Genomic DNA, 25,065 nt, shown 5'->3' with positions numbered 1-25,065 from the left:
CAGCTACCTGCCGGGACTAAAATAAACGGGTCCTTGGTCACTTTTAAAAGGGAATAAATCTACTGCTGTTTCATCCGCTCTTGCAGATATAACCTTTGGTATACAGCGTTTTTCATCAGATTCTGGATCGTTCATCAACTTCCGCCAGAGGTGGGATCGGAAAACACTTATTGATGTTCTGGTCACATCCGAGCACGACTGCCGCAAGGATGGCTTACATGGGGCTCAGAGAAAGCCAGTTTGTTGTTGTGCTTAAGAGGGGCGGCTTCTGATCTGGCGAGCTGGGTTTGATTCCCCGCTCCTCCACATGCAGCCAGCCAGGGGACTTTGGGCTAGTCAGAACCCTGATAATGCTGTTCTCACAGAGCAGACCTGTCAGAGATCTCAGCCTCACCGACTTCACAGAGTGTCTGTTGTTGGGAGAGGAAAGGGAAGGAGACTGGAAGCCGCTTTGAGACTCCTTCGGTTAGAGAAAAGCGGCATATAAAAACCAACTCTTCTTCTTCTTCTTAATATCAGGGCTCCCTCAGCCTCCCCTCCCTCACAGGGTGTCTGTTGTGGGGAGAGGAAAGGGAAGGCGATTGGAAGCTGCTTTGAGACTCCTTCGGGTAGAGAAAAGTGGCATATAAGAACCAACTCTTCTTCTCTTCAGTAATCTCAGGACTCTCTCAGCCTCCCTTCCCTCACAGGGTGGTGGGCTATAAATCTAATAAACAAACAAACATAAAACCTAGAGCCAGCAACCCTAGTTAAGATCAGAGGTCTGATATACATGTGTAAATAGAACATAACTGTGATACAGATAGCATCACTGCATCCAAAATATTGGGGGGGGGGGTGTCCACGGACTACAATTCCCAAGAGCCCCTTCCAGCAGTCCATGACCACCTGGGGAACCACAGTTTGGCAATCCCTGTATTATATAAAAGAACTCCCCTCCCCGAAATCCACATACTATATAGCAGGGCATTGCTGGCAGGGGCTCATGGGAATAGACAGCGTTGCTGGCAGGGGATCATGGGAATTGTAGTCCATGAACATCTGGAGGACCACAGGTTGACTACCCTTGCTAGGTACAGCACAGAATAAACACCTCTGTGAATGAAGATCCAAAAAACAAAACAAAAGTGAATTAACCTATTTGTTGGTGGTTCCTGTAAGAGGGGGAGGGAAGAGGGGGATAATCTATTTGTGTGTCTCCGCTATAGTCACCGCTGAATTAACTTACTATTGAACGAGACCTAGAAAAAAATTTATAACTAAATGAAAGGTATAAATAATGCAATCCCTCCAAGATCCCGCTGGGAGAGCTTTCAAAAAGAGCAAAAACGGGGCAGTCTGGCCAGGGGACCTTTTTAAAATTTTTTTGATGGTTCATGGAATGTCTTTAGCTCTTTCATCAACAACAAAACCCCGTGTTGAATTTCCAAAGCGTGACTGACTGAACTAAAAAGGGGGCGTGATACCTTAAAGCAGGGCAGGCTCTGTAGGAGAAAGCTGCATCCATTATTCAGAATGCTTGCAACATGTTTCACATTTCCTATTGGAAAATAGTGCTCTAAACTCAGGGGTAGTCAACCTGTGGTCCTCCAGATATTCATGGACTACAATTCCCACGAGCCCCTGCCAGCAATGCTGGCAGGGGCTCATGGGAATTGCAGTCCATGAACATCTGGAGGACCACAGGTTGACTACCCCTGCTCTAACTGTACACATGGTCACATAAAAGCACAGAGTTTGAAGAGGTCTTCACTGGCAGTCTTCAAGCAAAGGTTGGATACACACTTTTCTTGGATGCTTTAGGATGCTTAGGGCTGATCCTGCGTTGAGCAGGGGGTTGGACTAGATGGCCTGTGTGGCCCCTTCCAACTCTATGATTCTGTGATTCTGATTCTGAGCAGGGGGTTGGACTAGATGGCCTGTGTGGCCCCTTCCAACTCTATGATTCTGTGATTCTGATTCTGAGCAGGGGGTTGGACTAGATGGCCTGTACGGCCCCTTCCAACTCTAGGATTCTGTGATTCTGATTCTGAGCAGGGGGTTGTATGGCCCCTTCCAGCTCTATGATTCTATGATCCTAGGTCTTCCAGCCCAACTCCCTGCAAAATGCAGGATCAGCTTAAAGCATGGTAGTTGTATTCCATGCACATCTGGAAAGCTCAATGTACCTTGTCCTATACCAGTGGTTCTCAACCTTCCTAATGCCGTGACTCTTTAATACAGTTCCTCACGTTGTGGTGACCCCCAACCATTAAATTACGCAAGTGTTCCTTCGCGGAAATTAAACCGAAACTGACCAATGGTGTGAAGATTTATTGTTCAGGATTGTATATAAATTGTTTTTTTCCCCCCGGAACTTCTCAGTTCGGTTCTGCCTCTTTCCCACTGTTCCAGACAGATGAACGCTCTATCTCGATCTACCCTGCAAGACAGTTGTGTAGATGGCGCCCCCCCCCCCAGCCAAGGTGCTTGCCCTGCCGCAACCCCCGTGAAAAGGTAGCTCGACCCCCAAAGGGGTCCCGACACCCTGATTGAGAACCACTGTCCTATACATACACAATTAAAAACTTATTTAAAAAATACAAGACAGTTCTAGATGGTTTGGCCAAGAGAAACACGTGCGTTCAAGTGCACACCAAGGAATGGCTTGCACGATTTCTTTTTCTCCCCCTTGACGAAGGTCAAACCTCCTAGCAATTATTGACATCATACGTGACCAAAAAAAGGTGTTTCATTGGCTCAGTTCCCAGCCCCGTCCCCACAAACCATTTGCGCTTCCTTTCTCATGTATTTTCGGGCTGTGGCCCCCCCCTTCAAATGGCCCCCGTTGAGAATGGCTGATCTATATACAATTTGCCAAGTCCATGTCACCTTTGTTCAGGCTTTCTCGACCAGAAACTGGCACCAAACCTGCCATGCGTACACAGGCCCCCCCACCTCTGAACATCTCTTGCCATGAGAACCGTACTGGGTCATCATGGGTCGGCTGTGACCCGGAAGCTGCTGTACACAACGGAAACAACTCCTACCAAATACATCTCAACAGCTTGCAGCCTCAGCTTTTAGGGCCAATAAACGCGCTTACCTGAAACATATCCGTATCTTTGTCGTGGGTATATTCTACGACGACTGTCTGGTTTCTGGACAGTGTGTAGGAGATGCTGTGCTGCCCTTTACAGCTGATGGCCTGGGGAACAAAACAGATCCAGGTTTATTTCCACAATGCCGTCGGGCCAGGGGGAAGCACGTCATTACTATTCCGACGGCATTTGCAAATGTGGCTACATTACCGAGCCCTCCCGGCGGATGCTTCAAACTTGATTATTCCGTTTTGCAGAAAGTGCCGGAGAGAAGGCTGAGTCGTGTTTCAGTTGTGCTTTGTTGACAGCATGCGCTTAAACTAAGAGCGCTTGAATATTTTGGGGGCCTGGAATTATTTTAGCTAGCACAGCTCGCTGGAATGGAGCTATAGCACAGTTCCGTAAGGCCTGCAAAATTGAGCTCTTCCGCCAGGCGTTTGGTTGACGTTGACCGAACAGACAATATCTATTGACCCCCCCCCCCGGGAAACCCCTCCCCGTGAACTCTGAACTGACCAACCATGGGACAGTTATGATGGTAATGTTCAGCCAATCACTGAACTACTGTAGTTTTATTAGACGTCACTGAATTCTGCTGAACTTATTCCATGTTCTCTCACGTTCTATGTAAACCGCCCCGAGCCACAAGGGAGGGCCGTATATAAATATATAAGAAATAAAATCAATAATAAATATATTTGGTCCAAGTCCTCTGGAACACAATGGAAATCATTCTCCCAGCACAGTGGTTCTTAAACTATAGGGGGAAATTATTATTATTATTATATATTGTTGTTTTTATGCATACAAAGAAAAAAAAATTATGTTTTGGTTTTGCTAGAGCAACTGCTTTGATCCAGTCTCTGCCTGCCAACAAAATTCTCTGAAAACCTCCCTCTAGACTCTGTAGAACAGGGGTAGTCAAACTGCGGCCCTCCAGATGTCCATGGACTACAATTCTCAGGAGCCCCCTGCCAGCATTCGCTGGCAGGGGGCTCCTGGGAATTGTAGTCCATGGACATCTGGAGGGCCGCAGTTTGACTACCCCTGCTGTAGAATTTCATATATAAATCCACACATAGGCTTAAAGCTGTTCACTTCCACATTCTTTGCACTGTCATCATGCAACGCAGCTCATATAAAGTTTGCTCTGGCTTCTGAATAGCTTGTTTATTCCCAGCCACCCCCTTTGTAGGCTCCATTTAAAACATGTAGGCTATGTAGGAAAGGAGCTGGATTTTATGCCCCGCTTTTCACTGCCTCAAGGAGTCTCAAAGCGGCTTACAATCACATTCCTCTCCCCACAGCAGACACCCGGCGAGGGAGGTAAGGAGAAGAAGAAGAAGAAGAGTTGGTTCTTATATGCTGCTTTTCCCTACCCGAAGGAGGCTCAAAGCGGCTTACAGTCGCCTTCCCATTCCTAAGAGAGCTCTGGGAGAACTGCTTTGTGAGAACAGCTCTAACAGGACTGTGCCTGGCCCAAAGCCACCCAGCTGGCTGCATGTGGAGAAGCAGGGAATCAAACCTTGATTCTCCAGACTAGAGGCCGCCAATTTTAGCCACGACACCATGCTGGTTTGAAACAGACGAATTTTCACCATACAAAACGGAAAGAGATGAATTGTCAATACAGTCATGCAAAGATCCCTTTTATCATTAAATGGAAAAAAAACAACACGCAAAAGTTGCCATATAAATGACCAGACAGCTAATCCATCTACGCCGGGGGCGGCCAACCTGTGCTCTCAGGCAGGGGCTCGTGGGAATTGTAGTCCATGGACATCTGGAGGGCCACAGTTTGACTACCCCCGCACTAGACTGTGTTCTGCCAGGCCAGGGCCAGGACTGAAAAACTCCTGGCCTTTTACATCCTTGGAGCTGGAGACCTGGATCTTAAGAGATTTCAGGGGAGAGGGCATAGTGGAAAAGGCAGCTCCATAGATACCGGCAGCCCTGACCATTTAGGACTTTAAATGTCCCAATCACAACCCTGAACCTGACTTGGTCTCCGATCGGGACTCAGTGCAGCTGGGAGAGCACTAGGGTAACATATCAAGCTGGGGAAGACCGAGCTGCCGAATTCTGGACCAACTGGGAGTTTCCGGAGCAGCTTCGAGGGCAGACCTGCCAGGAGCGAGTCACAATGGGAACAGAATTCCCTTTCTCAAGTCCGTGCTTGTCGATCACTGCTGCAATTATACAGCCGGGATGAGCACAGGTTCGCTGCCTTTATAGATCAAAAAAGCATTACATTTCGATGAGGGATTTGGAGACGACTTAGTAGCTACACGGGGTCAGAGTGTCCAAAGCACGAGGCCCGAGAAGAGCCGGGAAGCAGGGGAAAAAGTAACAAAGACCCGACAAATAGGTTCGGTGAGGGCAAAGGGAACGGCGCTTGGGGGCAAGCATGCGAATATGACAGTCACAGTCGTTTGCACGCACAGAAATGCCAATCGCCAGTGAAAGTGCAGCTTTGGGCAGCTTTGGGCACTCAGAGTTGAGACGAAAGGTTTGAATCCGTTTGCCAAACAGGAGGGGCATGATCAGGCCGCACTCTGAACCAGCGGTAGTCAAATTGCGGCCCTCCAGATGTCCATGGACTACAATTCCCACGAGCCCCTGCCAGCATTCGCTGGCAGGGGCTCGTGGGAATTGTAGTCCATGGGCATCTGGAGGGCCGCAGTTTGACTACCCCTGCTCTGGACTCTTATGGTGGAGCCATCCCAGACGTGGCCGCAATCAAACAAGCATGACAGGCAATCAAAACTTAGTAACTACAGAAGACAAACTGATTTGAACTGAGCCTCAAACAAGCTGAGCCAAGCTGTGCTTTTTCCTCTCCCATGCCATCCTGCCCATCTAATAAGCTAGTAATTTGGGACCATTAACACAAACGGTTATTGCACGAGCAGATACAGCTCTTGTTTCTCTGGGGAACAACCTGGAGCAAGATATTCCTAAGGACTTATTTCCAGCTGTGCGATTAGCGTGGAGTTTCATTCTAATTAGCTTAAATACCCAGATACAGAAGAAGAAGAAGAGTTGGTTCTTATAGGCCGCTTTTCCCTACCCGAAGGAGGCTCAAAGCGGCTTACAGTCGCCTTCCCTTTCCTCTCCCCACAACAGACACCCTGTGAGGGAGGGGAGGCTGAGAGAGCCCTGAGATTACTGAAGAAGAAGAAGAGTTGGTTCTTATATGCCGCTTTTCCCTACCCGAAGGAGTCTCAAAGCGGCTTACAGTTGCCTTCCCTTTCCTCTCCCCACAACAGACACCCTGTGGGGTGGGTGAGGCTGAGAGAGCCCTGAGATTACTGAAGAAGAAGAAGAGTTGGTTCTTATATGCTGCTTTTCCCTACCCGAAGGAGGCTCAAAGCGGCTTACAGTCGCCTTCCCTTTCCTCTCCCCACAACAGACACCCTGTGAGGGAGGGGAGGCTGAGAGAGCTCTGAGATTACTGAAGAAGAAGAGTTGGTTCTTATATGCCGCTTTTCCCTACCCGAAGGAGTCTCAAAGCGGTTTACAGTCACCTTCCCTTTCCTCTCCCCACAACAGACACCCTGTGAGGTGGGTGAGGCTGAGAGAGCCCTGAGATTACTGAAGAAGAAGAAGAAGAGTTGGTTCTTCTATGCCGCTTTTCTCTACCCAAAGGAGTCTCAAAGCGGCTTCCATTCTCCTTCTCTTCCTCTCCCCACAACAGACACCCTGTGAGGCAGGTGGGGCTGAGAGAGCTCTACGAGAACTGTGACGAGCTCAAGGTCACCCAGCTGGCTGCATGTGGGGAAGGAGTGGTAATCAAACCCGGCTCGCCAGATTAGAAGTCCGCCCTCCTAACCACTACACCAAATTGACAACCCTATCATCCGTGAATCTATCCGATCCACGCCTAAAGCTGTCTGTGTCCGCGGCCATCATTACACCCTTTATAAATCACCCTTTTCCCCAACAATAATCCCCTTGAAAGAAAAGAGAGTCGGTGGCAGATACCCCGTCCACGGATCAGGTACAGATTGCTAGACACCGGCTGGAAGCCGGTGCAGTACCCAGCGATACAACTGGCCAATATGTACGGGACTCCTTCCTTCTGGCCATATTTGCCAGCCACGCCTGTATTTGTGAACAAAACCCGAATCAGCCGAGCAGAGCCCGTTCTTATATGCCGCTTTTCCCTACCCGAAGGAGTCTCAAAGCGGTTTACAGTCACCTTCCCTTTCCTCTCCCCACAACAGACACCCTGTGAGGTGGGTGAGGCTGAGAGAGCCCTGAGATTACTGAAGAAGAAGAAGAAGAGTTGGTTCTTCTATGCCGCTTTTCTCTACCCAAAGGAGGCTCAAAGCGGCTTACAGTCGCCTTCCCTTTCCTCTCCCCACAACAGACACCCTGTGGGGTGGGTGAGGCTGAGAGAGCCCTGATATTCCTGCTCGGTCAGAACAGTTTTATCAGTGCTGTGTTGAGCCCAAGGTCACCCAGCTGGCTGCATTGGGGGAGCGCAGAATCAAACCTGGCATGCCAGATTAGAAGTCCGCACTCCTAACCACGACACCAAACTGGCTCTCTAACTGATCCTGTAAACTCTGGTTAAATTTATTTTAAAAAAATCAAAACCATAGCTTGGACCTAGGTATGTTAACATCTCGTTTGATCCGGTATCCAGATTTCAAATATAGCGCCATGCTTTGCGTGCATGACGCTGGCCACATTTCTGAACTAAGATTTTCTTGAGTTTCTATCAAGGTTTCAAGTGAACAGGCTGGTGGTCCCAGGCCCCAGAGACGCACGCCTGGCCTCGACCTGGTCCAGGGCTTTTTCAGTCCTGGCCCCCACCTGGTGGAATGAGCTCCCGGAAAAGCCGAGGCCCCCGGCGGAGCTGCCTCAGTTCCGCAGGGCCAGCAAAACGGAGCTCTTCCGCCAGGTCTTTGGTTGAGGCCGAATTTCAGGGACAATTGGGGTTGCTCCTCTGGCCACTGCTATTCTACTCCATGAACCTATACCTGTGACGGATTGGCTGAGGATCAGGGAATACTGGAGATTATGCCGCCATTTTTTATGGTATTGGGGGATTTAGGATTGATTTTATCCGGGTAACCCGCCACGAGTCCACGGAGAGTGGCGGGATAGAAGTCAAAGTAGCAAATAAATATAGTGTGCTCTGTTGTCAAAAGTCAGTTTGTCTTTGACTCCCCAGACAAATCCTAAAATGCATACTATAATAGAGTCCCCAATGAGGTGACCACCAAATCTTCAGGCTGTAAAGAGTTTTTAAAATGTTGCTCCGGCAACAACTGCCCCCACAGCCCAGGAATCTACACCGGCCTTCCTCAACATTGAGAAACCGCTGAGACATCCTTCAGGGTTCAAGAAACCCCAGAAGTGGCACCATCGTGCAAATATGATTGGGAAGCAGAGCTGTGGACACGCCCACCTCAGGGCCCCTCCCTTTCCTACCTCTCTAGACCCATCGGTGGCCATTTTGGGACGGGGAGGACCGGTCACGGCGACCATATATGGTCATATCACTCGACAAAAGTTTAACACATTTTAAAAATATATAGAAATTAATTAACTCTCACGCATTTGGGAAACTCGGGACCGTCAAGAAACCCCAGGATTTCATGATATCCTGGTTGAGGAATCCTGATCTACACTGTTACTGAAGTTAAGTTGTGGCAGCCATTTTGTGGCTGGCCACGCCTCCTACAGCAGCCATTTTGTACGAGTCATATTGTTGTAATCAGGGCTGCCACTTTTGTTACCACTGGTCTCTCTCTCTTTCTCTCCCCCTCTCTCTCTTGTGTGTGTGTGTGTGTGTGTGTGTGCATGTGCATGTGTGTGAAGGGGTGCCAAACTGCTTCCCAACTTAAAGCGATGCTCTGAATTTTCCAAAATGCCCAATTCTTAATAGCCGTGCTCATGTCTTGGAGACAGAAGGCCACGGCTTCTTAGACAGAGTCAATCTTGTCTCCTGCTGGGCCTTCCCCTTTTGTTGCTGCCTTCAACATTTCCTTGCATGATTGTCCTTCCTGGTGAGTCTTCTCGTTGTACAATAGGTCATTTGACCTTCTACAGCTGCCTTTCTCAACTTTTTTTTTTTTTACTGTTAAGAAACCGCTGAAACATTCTCCAGGCTGTGAGAAACCCCAGAAGTGGGGTGATGGTGCAGAAGATGGTTGGGAAGCAGAGCTGCAGGCAGGCCCACCCGGGGACCCTCCCCTCCCCACCCCCACCCCCAGGCCCATCACCGGCCATCTTGGGAGAGGGGAGCAGGTTGGCATGACCACATACGGTCATATCACCCATGTGGTCATATCCTCGGGGAAGTGGTATATAAGTATAATAAATAAATAAATAATTAAATGGTTAAACAAATTTAAAATGTAAATAAAAAATGAATTAACTCCCACCCATTCAGGAAACCCTCCCAGGGCATCAATAAAAAACCCGGGGTTTCACGAAATCCTGCTCTACAGAGTTCAGTCTTGATTCGATCCAGAACCCACTTATTGGCCCTCTGTGCAGTCGAGTGGGTCCATAAAGATTTCCTCCGACTCCACATTCCAATTTTCATCTTGTAAACCAGTGGTCCCCAACCTTTTCATCACTGGGGAACGGTCAACGCTTGACAATTTTACTGAGGCTCGGGGGGGGGTAGTCTTTTGCCGAGGGACATCACCGCCGCCTGAGCCCCTGCTCCACTTGCTTTCCCGCCGGCGACCCTGACTTCCCGCTACCCACTGGGGGGCACTGCCAGCAGCAGCTGCGCAGTGCCACACCGAGGGGGAGCCCCAGCCATGGCGACCGCCGGAGAGCACCAAAGGTGAGCCGCCGGCAGAGTGGCAGGGCAGCCCCTGAAGCAGCAGCCGGGGAGGAGGACGAGGAGGAGCCGCAGCCCGGCACTGAATGATCCACGGACCGGTCCCGGTCCCTGGCCCGGGGGTTGGGGACCGCTGCTGCAAACTACCTTCGTTGTCCAACTTCTACACCCATAAATATATAAGCAATGAGGAATGCTCTGGCGTGAATCAACTTGATCTTTGTTGCTAGCGACAAACAGGAAAAAAAATGACTACCAAAAGACAAAGCCTGCGATGAAATCTCGGCTGAGTTTGCATTTTTCTCAGGCTCTTGGGCCCTTTCCCAACCAGCAGCTAATTTCACACTGCGGAACAAGAAGAGTCAGTAATTACTGTGAAGTCAGGCAAAGGCGTTCTGTGAACTTTCCGGCCGTGCCAGAAGAACACCTCCCTGTTCGGTTGCTTTTTCCAGCGCTCACGTACATGTTTGCTGTGTTTTGCTTAAACTGCCTGCGCTTGACCTCAGCGGGGTCTTCCAGCCACCGGACCTTATTTCAAGGATCCCACCCAGAGTTCTGGGGGGTCCTGAGGTTCTGTGAGCGCCCCCCAGGGGTTCCGCAGCCTGCCCGAGACATTTGGATCACGGCTGACATCACTAGACATCGCTGGAGATCTTTTATACTGATTTTGCATGGTCTTGTTTCAAAAATATGTTCATGTGCTGTGATAAAGCTGGAAGCCTTGGATTGTAAGCTATTTAAAGATGGTTGGGGTCGGGGTGAAAATCTAGATGAAATTCATCCTTCTTTAACTCCCCGGCTCTCAGTTAAGTTTGGACGCTACTGAAAGCTTGCACGGGATAGCTTATACTCAGAATAAAACTGGCTTAAAAGATGCCACTGGACTCAACCTTTATTCTTAGAATAATAGAATCCTAGAATTGGAAGGGACCGCCTGGGACCAACCGCCTACACTGTGCAGGACACTCACATCCCAATCGCTCATCCACTGTCACCTACCACCCCCTTGAACCTTCACAGAATCAGCCTCTCCGTCAGATGGCTCTCCAGCCTCTGTTGAAAAACCTCCAAAGATGGAGAACCCACCACCTCCCGAGGAAGCCTGTTCCACTGAGGAAGCACTCTAAGTGTCAGGAACTTCTTCCGGAGGTTTAGATGGAATTTCTTTTGCGTTAATTTCATCCCGTTGGTTCTGGTCCGTCCCTCTGGGGCAAGAGAGAACAGCTCTGCTCCATCCTCTACATGGCACCCTTTCAAATACTTGAAGAATATTCTCTGAGGAATACTGTAATTCTGAGAGCAGAACCAAGAGTACCTTATCTGCATTGCCAACTATCTGATAAATTGAGATCGTTACTATACAGATGCAAGCTTCGTTCCCCAAAATGGCCAGGAGAAAGATGGCCCTGATCCGAGATTTCACCCACTCCCTTCTTGAGCCCCAGAGCTCTTTCTAAATCCAGGAGGGTTTATTCCTGGAGTGGAGGAACTTACATGCATTAACAGCTGGATGAGTCAGGCTGATGCAGCTGAGAGGAGGGGGAGGAGAAGGAGCTACTTTATGCCTCCCACTCTAGCCACCCTGCCCCTGTGGCTATTCCAACATGCAATCCCTCCATCGTGGAACTAAACTTTCCTGAGGTAGAGAGTGCTAGGAGGGAGGTGGAAAGCAAGGGACCAAGCCCTATGAAGATAGGTTGAGGGACTTGGGAATGTTCAGCCTGGAGAAAAGGAGGTTGAGAGGGGACATGATAGCCCTCTTTAAGTATTTGAAAGGTTGTCACTTGGAGGAGGGCAGGATGCTGTTTCTGCTGGCTGCAGAGGAGAGGACACGCAGTAATGGGTTTAAACTTCAAGTACAACGATATAGGCTAGATATCAGGAAAAAAATTTCACGGTCAGAGTAGTCCAGCAGTGGAATAGGCTGCCTAAGGAGGTGGTGAGCTCCCCCTCACTGGCAGTCTTCAAGCAAAGGTTGGATACACACTTTTCTTGGATGCTTTAGGATGCTTAGGGCTGATCCTGCGTTGAGCAGGGGGTTGGACTAGATGGCCTGTGTGGCCCCTTCCAACTCTATGATTCTAATCATCCCTTAATCTTGAGCCTATGCAGGGCAGGAACCTGGTTCTGGGTTTGACCTTTAAGGCACCTCCCAGTCTGCGCCCCATATGCATGAGAGACTGTTTATCGCCTTATGCTCCCCACTGGGCCTTGCGTTTTGCGCGTACTGATCTGTTGGTGATTCCTGGTCCATGAGAGGTTTGCCTGGCCTTGACCAGGGCCAGGGCCTTTTTGGTCCTAGCCCCGACATGCTGGAATGAGCACCTGAAAGACCTAAAAGCCCAGCAGGAGCTTTCACAGTTCTGCAGGGCCTGTAAAACAAAGCTCTTAGTTGAGGCCAGGGCACAGGAGACTTCAGGGGCTCCTCCGCAACCAAGATCTTTTGGCGTCCATGGGGACTGGGCCCTGAGGCAGGGGAGGGGGGGGACATAGAATCTGTAAACCGCTCTGCAGGAGCGGTATAAATAAAAGAGTACCGGGAAAGTGGGCGGAGAAAGGGGCAGGGCAAGTCCGGGATAAAAACTCAAAAGCGTGTCTCCGAGTGTCAGTCTAGGACCAAGGGGCAAAAGCCCTGGACTTGGGCCCAAAGGGGGCAGCAGGGGGAGTCTTCAAGGCAGGGCTCGGAGAAGCCGGGCGCTCAGGGGGGAGGGGGACGGCCGGGGCGCCTGCTCTGAACCCCGCTCTGAAGCCAGGGGGGAGGGGGGCAGGCAGGGCAGGATTCAGCTGTATTTTACCTAAGGTAAAGGTATCCCCTGTACAAGCACCGAGTCATGTCTGACCCTTGGGGTGACGCCCTCCAGCTTTTTCATGGCAGACTCAATACGGGGTGGTTTGCCAGTGCCTTCCCCAGTCATTACCATTTACCCCCCAGCAAGCTGGGTACTCATTTTACTGACCTCGGAAGGATGGAAGGCTGAGTCAACCTTGAGCCGGCTGCTGGGATCGAACTCCCAGCCTCACGGGCAGAGCTTTCAGACGGCTGCCTTACCACTCTGCGCCATAAGAGGCTCTTGTATTTTACCTACAATGGGCTTAAATTCTAGTCATAGAATAATAGAGTTGGAAGGGACCTCCTGGGTCATCTAGTCCAACCCCCTGCACTATGAAGGACTCTATCGCACCTCCACTGTCACCTGCCACCCCCTTGAAAATTCACAGAATCAGCCTCTGTTTAAAAATTTTCAAAGATGTTGCGTTTCAGTGAATGAAAAGGATCCGCTGGCATTGGCGTAATGAGAAGACACCCATCAGATAACAGTATCTTTCCCAGACACTATAAATTGAATCGGACACAAATTGATTTTATACTGACGGCCAAAGACACTCTAGATAACTTCCTGGAGAGAAACCTCTCAACAGCAGCCCCCTTCTCGCCTCCCCTCCCGAAAACCTCTTGAGAAAAACAAAGAGACAAAAAAACAGCCCTATCGACTGCTTACAGGATTTGCATCATTGATGCATTGGAACAGAGAAATAGCATAGGAAAAATAATATCTGCCTTTTTAAAAAAGCACTGAAAAAACACAGCGTTGGAAGCTACGGGCTGTATTTACAACATGGGGATGATATTTGGGGAGGGGGTCAGAAAAGGGCAAGTCTGCAAGACCACCTAGAATCATAGATCTAGAAGGGTTATCCAGAATAATCTAGTCCAACCCGCTGCACAATGCAGGAAGCTCACAACTACCTGCCCAACCACAGTGACCCCGAATCCATACAGGAGAAGGATCTGTCCAGCCGTTCCTTAAGACCGCCAGTGAAGGGGGGCTCCCCACCTCCTGAGGCAGCCCCTTCCACTGCTGAACTAGACTCCTAGAATCCTAGAGTGGGAAGGGGCCATCCAGGCCATCTAGTCCCACCCCCTGCTCAAGACAGGTTCAGCCTCAGGCATCCAGGAGAAGGATCTGTCCAGCCTCAGGCATCCAGGAGAAGGATCTGTCCAGCCGCTGCTTGAAGACCGCCAGTGAGGGGGAGCTCCCCACCTCCTTAGGCAGCCGCTTCCACTGCTGAACTAGACTCCTAGAATCCTAGAGTGGGAAGGGGTCATGCAGGCCATCTAGTCCCACCCCCTGCCCAGTGCAGGATCAGCCTCAAGCATCCAGGAGAAGGATCTGTCCAGCCTCAGGCATCCAGGAGAAGGATCTGTCCAGCCGCTGCTTGAAGACCGCCAGTGAGGGGGAGCTCCCCACCTCCTTAGGCAGCCGCTTCCACTGCTGAACTAGACTCCTAGAATCCTAGAGTGGGAAGGGGTCATGCAGGCCATCTAGTCCCACCCCCTGCTCAGTGCAGGATCAGCCTCAAGCATCCAGGAGAAGGATCTGTCCAGCCTCAGGCATCCAGGAGAAGGATCTGTCCAGCCGCTGCTTGAAGACCACCAGTGAGGGGGAGCTCCCCACCTCCTTAGGCAGCCCCTTCCACTGCTGAACTAGACTCCTAGAATCCTAGAGTGGGAAGGGGCCATCCAGGCCATCTAGTCCCACCCCCTGCTCAAGACAGGATCAGCCTCAGGCATCCAGGAGAAGGATCTGTCCAGCCTCAGACATCCAGGAGAAGGATCTGTCCAGCCGCTGCTTGAAGACCGCCAGTGAGGGGGAGCTCCCCACCTCCTTAGGCAGCCCCTTCCACTGCTGAACTACTCTGAAATTTCACATACCCCCCCCCCCCCCATATCTAGCCAGCATCACCCTACACATAATAAATATAATCAATCAATCCATTACTGTGGGTTCTTTCTTCTACTGCCAACAGGAACGGGGGGTTCCCAGAGTCTCCATTAGTCAGAAAGGACTTGATGGCACTTGATCCGCACACCTGTTGAGCATGCACATGCAGCCAAGTTCTCCCCTCGTGGTTGAGGCCAGTTTGAGGAAGCAGAGGACTGTGGGGCTCCCAGAGCAAGAGGTGACGCGACCGAAACACCAAGGGGTGCCAAAGGCATGCAGGGATCTCAGCAGTCAGGAAACAGGGAAAGCTAAGTAAACTGGTTTAATTAAGGCTCTCCCAAAGCTGCTTCAGCAGTCTGGGCAGGTGTCTGACCAGACAAGCTGTAATCAGATAAGCAATTTACCCACTGTGTACTAACGAACCAGGAGCAAGGCTACCCGGGGATTTTAATTAATTTTATAAATGAAGCATGACAAACCTCCAGGGTCATCTAGTCCAACCCCCTGCACTGTGCAGGACACTCACAACCCTCTTGCTCACCCACTGTCACCTGCCACCCCCTTGAACCTTCACAGAATCAGCCTCTCCGGCAGGTGGCTCTCCAGCATCTGTTTAAAAATCCCCAAAGATGAAGATCCGACCACCTCCCGAGGAAGCCTGTTCCACTGAGGAACCGCTCTGACTGTCAGGAACTTCTTCCGGATGTTTAGACGGAATTTAGAATCATAGACTTGGAAGGAACACCCAGGGTCATCTAGTCCAACCCTCTACACAATGCAGGAAACTCACAACTACTTGCCCACCCACAGTGACCCCAATTCCATGCCCAGATGATGTCCCCCCACCCCCACCCAGACCAGAATCCCTGGCCAGTCGGGCCTGGAGGAAATTCACCTCCCGAACCCAAATTGGTGACCGGCCTTTTGCCGGGTGTGCGAGAAAGGGCCACAAGAGCCAAGCACCGACACAGTCCCATCTGTTCACCCACTCACAATCGGCCCAATTTACAGAATCAGCATTCCTGTCGGATGGCTCTCTAGCCTCTGCTTCTAGATTTCCAAGGAAGGAGAACCCACCACCTCCTGAGGAAGCCTGTTCCACTGAGGAACCACTCTAACTGTCAGGAACTTCTTCCGGAGGTTTAGACGGAATTTAGACTCATAGAATCCTAGAGTTGGAAGGGACCTCCTAGGTCATCTAGTCCAACCCCCTGCACTGTGCAGGACACCCACATCCCTATCGCTCATCCACTGTCACCTGCCACCCACTTGACCGTTCACAGAATCAGCCTCTCTGTCAGATGGCTCTCTAGCCTCTGCTTCAAAACTTCCAAGGAAGGAGAACCCACCACCTCCCAGGGAAGCCTGTTCCACTGGGGAGAAAAGATTATTAGCCTTAAACACGTCTCTCGAGACAACTGCTTCGGCTCCTCAAACGTACGCTGCAGCTGTTTGCGCTGCCCCTCGTGTCAATGTGCTAATTGCAGGCTGGTTACTTAACACAAGAACCCTCTTTTACCCGGACTGAAAGAGCACCTACGCAGATGCTCAGGCTGTGATGTGCAACCGGCAATGGGAGGAGTGGGAGCGCGGTGGAAATATTTGTGCAGTGGGAAAATTTTCCATTACTATCTTTTTCCATGGAAAGTTTTCCGTCCTGCATCGCCGTGGAGCCAGAACCTAACGCAGACAAAGAAGCTGTTCATTGCTCTCCTTTGGAGCGGCGGAGACTGGAAGCGTCCGTGGAGGAAGCCCTCTGTGTTTTCTTTCGGGGGGAAGGCCGGGGCATTTCGAAGCCGGCCTCATGCCTAACCAGAAAAGTTTCGTGTGGCATCACTACACCGAGATCACGGACGGGCGGAAGATCGTCGGCATCTGCAAATACTGCGGGCAGACGTACGCAAACAATGCGACGAGGATGAAGAAGCATTTGACCACTTGCCGGAACTGTCCGGAAGAGATCCGGTCCGTGTACAGGAAGCTGCTTCCGAGTGGGGAAAAAACAGCGGCCAAGAGGCTATTTCAGCAGTCAGAAGTAAGTAAACACATTAATCTACGAATCAGAACGGGCCCCAGTGGCTCCCAATATAGGGACGACCAAAGGAGGGCCACACGCTTGTAACCTTCCAGAGCACGTGCACGATTCAACCGTTCAGGAGGCTGTTCTTTACTAAAAGAGAGCCGGTTTGGTGTAGTGGTTAGGAGTGCGGACTTCTAATCTGGCATGCCAGGTTCGATTCCCCGCTTCCCCACATGCAGCCAGTTGGGTGACCTTGGGCTCCCCAGGGCACTGATAAAACTGTTCTGATCGAGCAGTGATATCAGGGCTCTCTCAGCCTCACCCACCCCACAGGGTGTCTGTTGTGGGGAGAGGAATGGGAAGGCGACTGTAACCCGCTTTGAGCCTCCTTCAGGTAGGGAAAAGCGGTATATAAGAACCAACTCTTCTTCTTCTTCTAAAAGAGAAAAAGTTAGGTCAGCTCAGGAGGAAGCTGCTACAGCAATTGTTTTGTCGCCTGCCCCAGACAACAGTCCTTCCCTCCCGATCTAGCTACAACATTCTGTCTTTATTGAGAATTCCCTGCTTGGATCAACTTATTTTCTACTTTGCTCGCTTGGAGTTGAGAGCTGGCTTGGTGTAGTGGTTAGGAGTGTGGATTTATAATCTGGTGAGCTGGGTTTGATTCCGCGCTCCCCAACGTGCAGCCAGCTGGGTGACCTTGGGCTCGCCACGGCACTGATAAAGCTGTTCTTACCGAGCAGGGATATTAGGGCTCTCTCAGCCTCACCCACCCCACAGGGTGTCTGTTGTGGGAGAGGAAGGGAAGGAGATTGTAAGCTGCTTTGAGCCTCTTTTGGGTAGAGGAAAGCGGCATATAAGAGCCAACTCTTCTTAACCTCAGGGCTCTCTCAGTCTCACCTGTCTCACAGGGTACCTGTTGTGGGGAGAGGAATGGGAAGGCGATTGGAAGCTGCTTTGAGACTACTCCACGTAGGCAAAAGCAGAAAATAAGAACCAACTCTTCTTCTTTTGAGACTCTTTCAGGTAGTGAAAAGTGGAGTATAAAAGCCAAGTCTTCTTTTTCTAGTCTGCCTAGTCTGCCTAGCCCTGCTGCATTAATTTTGGCCAGGTATCAATACTGTTAGATTCAAATGCTTTAATTATATTTTGCAATGTGCTTGCTGACTGACTCAACAATTCTTAAGGGCTGCCTCTCCTGGTACCTGCATTCTGCTTCATATGGACCTCTGGTGTCCCACAGCCCTCAGGGAGCTCCCATTCAACATTTGGAGTGCTCCATCTCAGGGGCTCCTGGGAATTGTAGTCCATGAACATCTGGAGGACCACAGGTTGACTACCCCTGCTCTATGTGAAGAGACTCACCCTGCGCAGGGCCTGTCTTTGGTTCTGCAGGGCCTGTAAGATATAGTTATTCCTTCAGGCAATCCACTGAGGCTGAGGTAATCTCACTGGGTCTACTATCAGCTTCTCAGATCATCATGGGCCAGTGCATTACATGGTTTCATAGAATATCTGTATTCTTATTTATGGTTTTGTATTTAAGATTCTGCGAGCCAGTTTGGTGAAATGGTTAGGAGTGCGGACTTCTAAATTTGGCGAGCCGGGTTAGATTCTGCACTCCCCCACATGCAGCCAGCTGGGTGACCTTGGGCTCGCCACGGCACTGATAAAACTGTTCTGACCGAGCAGTGATATCAGGGCTCTTTCAGCCTCACCCACCTCACAGGGTGTCTGTTGTGGGGAGAGGAAAGGGAAGGTGATTGGAAGCCGCTTTGAGCCTCCTTCGGGTAGAGAAAAGCGGCATATAAGAACCAACTCTTCTTCTTCTTCTTCTTCTTACAGTGTGTCTGTTGTGGGGAGAGGAAAGGGAAGGCGAATGGAAGCCGCTTTGAGACTCCTTCGGGCAGAGAAAAGCGGCATATAAGAACCAACTCTTCTTCTTCTTCAGGAATATCAGGGCTCTCTCAGCCTCACCTCCCTCACAGGGTGTCTGTTGTGGGGAGAAGAAAGGGAAGGCGATTGGAAGCCCCTTTGAGACTCCTTCGGGTAGAGAAAAGCGGCATATAAGAACCAACTCTTCTTCTTCTTCAGGAATATCAGGGCTCTCTCAGTGTCATCTCCCTCACAGGGTGTCTGTTGTAGGGAGAGGAAAGGGAAGGCGATTGGAAGCCGCTTTGAGACTCCTTCAGGTAGAGAAAAGTGGCATATATAAGAACCAACTCTTCTTCTAAAAATTCGATACAGATAGCCACAGCTCAGGTGAACGTAGGCAGTGTACCCTAAACCCTGATGCACAGTCTAGCATTTGTGTGAACACAAAAAAACTGAATTCTAACACTGTGCAAAGTACACTGGCAACTTTAGTCAATAGAGTCCTAAAACTGCAAAGGGCCAGGCAGACCAGGATGATGCGGGGAAATGACGTGAATAACAATAACAATATAAAGCTATCAAGCGTTTAAGGGCTCCCATCTTGCTTTTATTCCAGGAACTTGCTACCTCCAGAAGAACAGCCGGTCTACCGAATGTGAAAGCAGAATGTGTTCAGCTCCCGGGGCCGAGGGAAAGAGAGGAGGGACCTTCTTTTCCCAGAACAGCCTCGGAGAAAGATTGGCCAGCCGCGGGCGGCTGCTCAAGGCATCCAAGCGCTTGCTCAAGTCGAGCGGACAGAACGTCCAAAGAAGACAAAGAGAAAGCCGATGAGACGCTGGCGCGTGCAATATTTACCAGCGGGACACCGCTTTCCATAACCGAAAACCCGCACTGGAGGGAGCATTACAAACTGATCTGCCCGTGGTACAAACTGCCGTCCCGTTTTCGCTTATCGCATTCTCTTCTAGACCGGGAGCACGGCAGAGTCCAAACGATGGTCATTCAAAGGCTCAGCCAGGCCGAGTCGCTGACGCTCATGTCCGACGGATGGGCCGGCGCACAGGGGAAGTCCGTCCTGAATATTATGTTTGCAACCCCCAAGCCGGTGTTCCTGAAAGCCGTCGCTAGCAAATCCGCTCGCCATACGAGTGACTACATAGTTAGTATCCTGAGCGAAGAGATTCAAAGCGCGGGGCCTTCCAAGGTGGTGGCCCTCCTGACGGACAGTGCGGCCAACATGAAGGCGGCCTGGCAAACGTTGAAGGCAAGGTACCCTCGATTAATTGTTTTTGGATGCGCTGCTCACGGGCTGCACCTTCTGGCCGAAGACGTCCTGAGGGTGAACACGATGAAAAGAATCGTGGCGAACTGTAAAGCCGTCGTGAAGGTCTTCAACAACCCGATTGCCAGTCAGATGCTGAAAATATTGCAGCGGGAGAAGCGAGAGATGGGAAACTTGCTGGCGTTACCCGCCGGAACTAGATGGGGTTCGGCGGCCAGGTGTTTAGAGAGCCTGCTGCACTCCAAGGAGTGCTTGCAGCGTGCGTCAACGGGAGAGACCTTATCCCGCATTATCCCCGTGAATATCCGCAAGCAGGTTCTTGACAACGATGTCTTCTGGGTTCAAGTTGAAGGAGCGTTCAATCTGCTGCTCCCTCTTTCGGCGGCTCTCCAAGAGCTGGACAGGGAAACGAACCTCTCCCGCGTGACGGGGATATTCAAGAAGCTGAACGCAAACTTGATTGAGCTTTTGCCTTCTTCGCCTCTGTCCGAAAACGAAGCGGCGGGAGTAAAGCAAATGTTTGCGGAAAGGTCCGGGTTTTGCTCTCACCCCGTTCAGCTGGCGGCGAACCTGCTGGATCCTCGACAACGGGCCCAGCACTTATCGGAAGAGGAATTATCGATGGCTCTGGATACGATTATCGAAGTGGCGAGGGGCGTCCCCGACCTCAACGAAATCACGGTGATGACGGACCTTGCGGAGTATCGCGCCAAAGAAAAACTGTGGAGCAAGGACATCCTCTGGCAAGTGGCACAGAACGTGTCTCCGCTCACGTGGTGGAAGGGGTACTGTAACACCCGACAGCTGTCCACGATTGCAGTGAGAATCCTAAGTATTCCGCCAGTAATTTCGCACGAACCCAACTGGAAGGCTTTTGGCTCGGAAACGCGGAGTGGACTGACGAACAGCCACCTTGCTAAGTTGCTGTGTATTTCTCAGAATCTTTCACTGTCCTCAGAGAATCTGTCTTACGCCCTGCCAGCAACGCTAACGGCATGCAACGCGTGGCCCACAGACCCGCCGCAGACGGAACTGGCTTTTAGCGATCGAGAATGCGACTCGAGCGGTTCCGAACCGGATTCGCTTCAATCTGAACTGGAACCGGCGTATGCGGAAAGCACATCTACGGAAAGCGACCACTAAATCAAAGGGACTGTCAATGGCCATTAAGATCCGCTGGGATAGATGAGTGAGCGACTGGTGCATCTCATGCACAGGCTAAAATTAGTCCATATCATGGTTTTCAATAACCCCGGGTTTTTTTCTCTTGAAATGGGAACAGTACGAAGGAAGTATGAAGGAAAACTGAATTTTCCTGAACATTCAAAAAGAAAGGGCTTGGCTAATTGTTTAGTCGTTAGATATAAAATGACTGGAAGCAGCATATCATTTCAGACTTGCTCCACCTACACTGGTTCACAGTGGGCTTCTGGGCTCAATATTAAAAGATGCTGGCATTGACTCTTCGTTATTGTTGTTAAGTGCGAAGTTGTGTCCGACCCATCGCGACCCCATGGACAATGATCCTCCAGGCCTTCCTGTCCTCTCCCATTCCCCAGAGTCCATTTAAGTTTGCACCGACTGCTTCAGGGACTCCATCCAGCCACCTCGTTCTCTGTCGTCCCCTTCTTCTTTTGCCCTCGATCGCTCCCAGCATTAGGCTCTTCTCCAGGGAGTCCTTCCTTCTCATGAGGTGGCCAAAGCATTTGAGTTTCATCTTCAGGATCTGGCCTTCTGAGGAGCAGTCAGGGCTGATCTCCTCTAGGACTGACCGTTTGTTCGCCTTGCAGTCCAAGGGACTCGCAAGAGTCTTCTCCAGACTTCTCCAGCACCAGAGTTCAAAAGCCTCAATTCTTTGATGCTCGGCCTTCCTTATGGTCCAACTTTCGCAGCCATACATTACAACTGGGAAGACCACAGCCTTGACTAAACGCACTCTGTTGGCAGGGTGATGTCTCTGCTTTTTAGGATGCTGTCTAGATTTGCCATAGCTTTCCTCTCCAGGAGCAAGCATCCTTGTGGAAGCATCAAGGCATTGACTTAAAGCCCTATATGACTTGCCACCAGCAGACCTTAAGAACCAACTCCTTCCACATGAACCTAACTGACCATTGTACACTGTTCTGGGTGCCCCTGAAATCTAATACAACCTGGGAATGGTCCTTCTCTGTTATGGCACTAATATGACAGAATTTGCTCCCCACAAGGATATTTCTGTAGCCCCCTACCGTTGTTTTCCACCTACGGGATGATGACTTTCCTGTTTGTTTGAGATTCCCTCACTGATCCCCCTTCACATTTATGTGTTTGTTGTTTTTAATTGTGTCTGCATGTATATCAGGCTTTCTCAACCAGGGTTTCATTAATTCATTTTTAATATATATATATTTAAATTTGTTAAACATTTATCCGGCGATATTCACCACCGATCCCAATGGCCAATGATGGGCCTGGAGGGGGTGATTAGGGGAGGGGCCCTGGGTAGGTGTTTACATAGCAATGCTTCCCAAACATTCTGCACAATCACACCACTTCTGGGGTTTCTCAGTGGTAAAAAAAGTCAAGAAAGGCTCCTGTATATAAAAAGACTGCCCGAATGTAGTCTCTTTTTAATATTTAGACCGTCAGGTGCCTTCGGGGCCCCGAGTGAAAGGGCAGCATTTATTTATGGAAAGCCTTTTGGTTTTTAAATTAAAAAGATAAAAGCTGCTTTTATATTACAAAAATATTTAAAATATTTATACAACACATGCAGCATATGGCACTTAAGAAGATGAACATGCTAAAAGCCCTTCAAAGTTTGCCAAAACCCATCGCACAACTCATCACAGGTATTTGTGCTGGAGACGCACCTGTGTGTAAGCAGATAGAGATGAAAGCCTGTTATATTCAATTGGAAAAGTTAAGAATGCGTCTAAAAGGTCTATGGAGGTAGCCAGATTTCAGAAAGACCACAGATCAATCTCTGGTTTGTAAATCTGCATCGCAATTTCTAGTAGCATTCTATTTTTCACTTTGCAGATTCGTACAAATTTTCTGCCTCCTGCAGACTTGAGTCCTTAGTTTAGAACAGGCTTTCTCAGCCAGGGCTTTGTGAAACCCTGGGATTTCTTGATTGCCCTTGAAGGATTTCCTGAATGGGTAGGAGGTAACGAACTTTTAATATGTTTAAAATGTGTTAAACATTTATTCAGTGATATGATCATATGTGGTCATACTGACCTGCCTCCCCTCCCAAAATGGCCAGTGATGGGCCTGGAGGGGGTCGGGAGGGGAGGGGCCTGGGATAGCCGTGTCCACAGCTATGCTTCCCAACAATGTGCTGCATGATCACATCTCTTCTGGGGTTTCTCAAAGCCTAAAGAAGGTTTCAAGGCTTATATGTGGTCCCGTTGACCCACCCACCCCTCCCAAAATGGTCAGTGATGGCCCTGGAGGGGCTGGGAAGGGGAGGGGGCACAAGTGGGCACTGCTTTCCAACCATATTCTACAAAATTACACCAGTTCTGGGGTTTCTCAAAGCCTGAAGAATGTTTCAGGGGTTTCTCAATGGTAAAAGAAGTTGAGAAAGAATGGTTTATAACAGGGGTAGTCAAACTGCAGCCCTCCAAGTGTCCATGGACTACAATTCCCATGAGCCCCTGCCAGTGTAGTCCATGGACATCTGGAGGGCCGCAGTTTGACTACTCCTGATTTATAATGTCAGATCACAGGTATTCTTTGCTTCCAAAGAACTGTTCTTTATCTCACACAGTTTTAATCTACCAAAACTATTTGCTTCAAAATATCATCCATGTAATCCCCCCCTTCCCCCCCCCCCATATAGATAGCTTCTACAAACCAAGTATCACATTGGCAACACGCATCCGATACAGGTAGTGAAACAACCGCTTGTAGATAAACCCTTCAAGATAAGATTGCATTTTCAATTAAACTTAAGGTCCCACAGAATCACAAAGCAAAAACATAAAACAGGCTCATTCACAAGCAGGTGTCATTACCGACTACAAATACTCAATGGCCTCCTTCCAGTTCTGTGCTTTTTTTTTTAACACGTGGCAGATGTATGTTTGGAGGAGGGAGAAACAAGGGGAAATTTGGCATGATTGGAAAATTCCTCAAGGGCAGTGATTCTTAATGGGGGGAGGGGGTGTCAAGATTTTGGGGCTCTTATCCATGCACTGTGGCTGGCCGGATGCGGTGGCCTAAAAATGTGACAAATAAATTAGGATGAACTTGCAGTGGTGGGAGGCCTTCCCGATTATAAACTCTCCCCTCTTCTCCCGTTGCAATGGCTTCTGAGAACAAGTGAAAGACAGCTGTTTAATCCTGCTACCCCTGTAAGGAGGAGACGATGACAGAGCCTCCATGTGAGAAAGCAGCAGAAAGTGGACAGGAATCAAGTTTAGTATCAAGGAATCGGCTGAGAGCCACCAGACACAATGGTCAAATCCAGTGTCTATCTGAGATCTTGATGCTGTACAAACATATCCATAAATGCTGGCAGGGGCTCATGGGGGTTGTAGTCCATGAACATCTGGAGGACCACAGGTTGACTACCCCTGCCTTGGAGAACACTTCAGTTGGCCAAGGCCAATTGACTGGTAGCCCCTAGCTCCGAAAGTGTGACTGGCCTCAACCACGGGACAGGGCCTTTTTGGCCCTGGCCCCTGCCTGGTGGAACGAGCTTCTGGAGAACATCAGGGCCCTGACAGAACTGGCACAGTTCAGGAGGCCCTGTAAGACGCCTCTTGTGTCAGGCATAAGGTTGAGGTCAGTACATGCAATATCACTAGAACATCACGTGGGGCTCCCCTGCTGGCTTTGGGTTCTCCTCTTCTTTCTCTCACTCAAGGAGACTATCTGACGGCGACTCTGTTTTACATAAATGGAATGCATTTTAATGTACCATATTTAACATATTGTGTACTCTTACTGTTCACACTGTCGCGAGCCGCCCTGAGATGACTGGCTGAAGAGGGGCGGCCTATAAATATAAAAATAAATAGAAGTTGGTTGCAATTTGACAGTGCTTTCCATCACAACCGCCTTTTATGGAAGCCAAAGGATTGCCCTGGGTCTATGATGACCTCGAAAAGAAAATCGACGGTGGAAGGGAAGTGGAAAGAAGAAACACTTAAGACATAGTGACAAAAAATGTGCCACAGTGCGCAGATAAGACAGTGACACTTACCACTTGTGCATTAGGAAATTGTTTTAGCCTCGCTTTGGGTTTACTTTGGATCAGGGGTAGTCAACCTGTGGTCCTCCAGATG

At 49.8% G+C, this 25,065-nt stretch overlaps 1 protein-coding gene across 1 annotated transcript in view; it reads right to left on the bottom strand.

Annotated features, from left to right (window-relative positions):
- PELI2 (pellino E3 ubiquitin protein ligase family member 2) overlaps nucleotides 1-25,065 on the bottom strand; it is a 104,381-nt gene that overhangs the window by 13,431 nt on the left and 65,885 nt on the right. The window contains exon 3 of the mRNA XM_077323988.1: nucleotides 3,086-3,187. Within this exon, the coding sequence (XP_077180103.1) occupies nucleotides 3,086-3,187 (102 nt within the window). The remainder of the gene's footprint in view (nucleotides 1-3,085; nucleotides 3,188-25,065) is intronic.

Source organism: Paroedura picta, chromosome 2 (genome assembly GCF_049243985.1).
Source record: "Paroedura picta isolate Pp20150507F chromosome 2, Ppicta_v3.0, whole genome shotgun sequence".
In the NCBI taxonomy this organism is placed as follows: domain Eukaryota; kingdom Metazoa; phylum Chordata; class Lepidosauria; order Squamata; family Gekkonidae; genus Paroedura; species Paroedura picta.
This window is presented reverse-complemented; position numbering and strand designations above follow the sequence as displayed.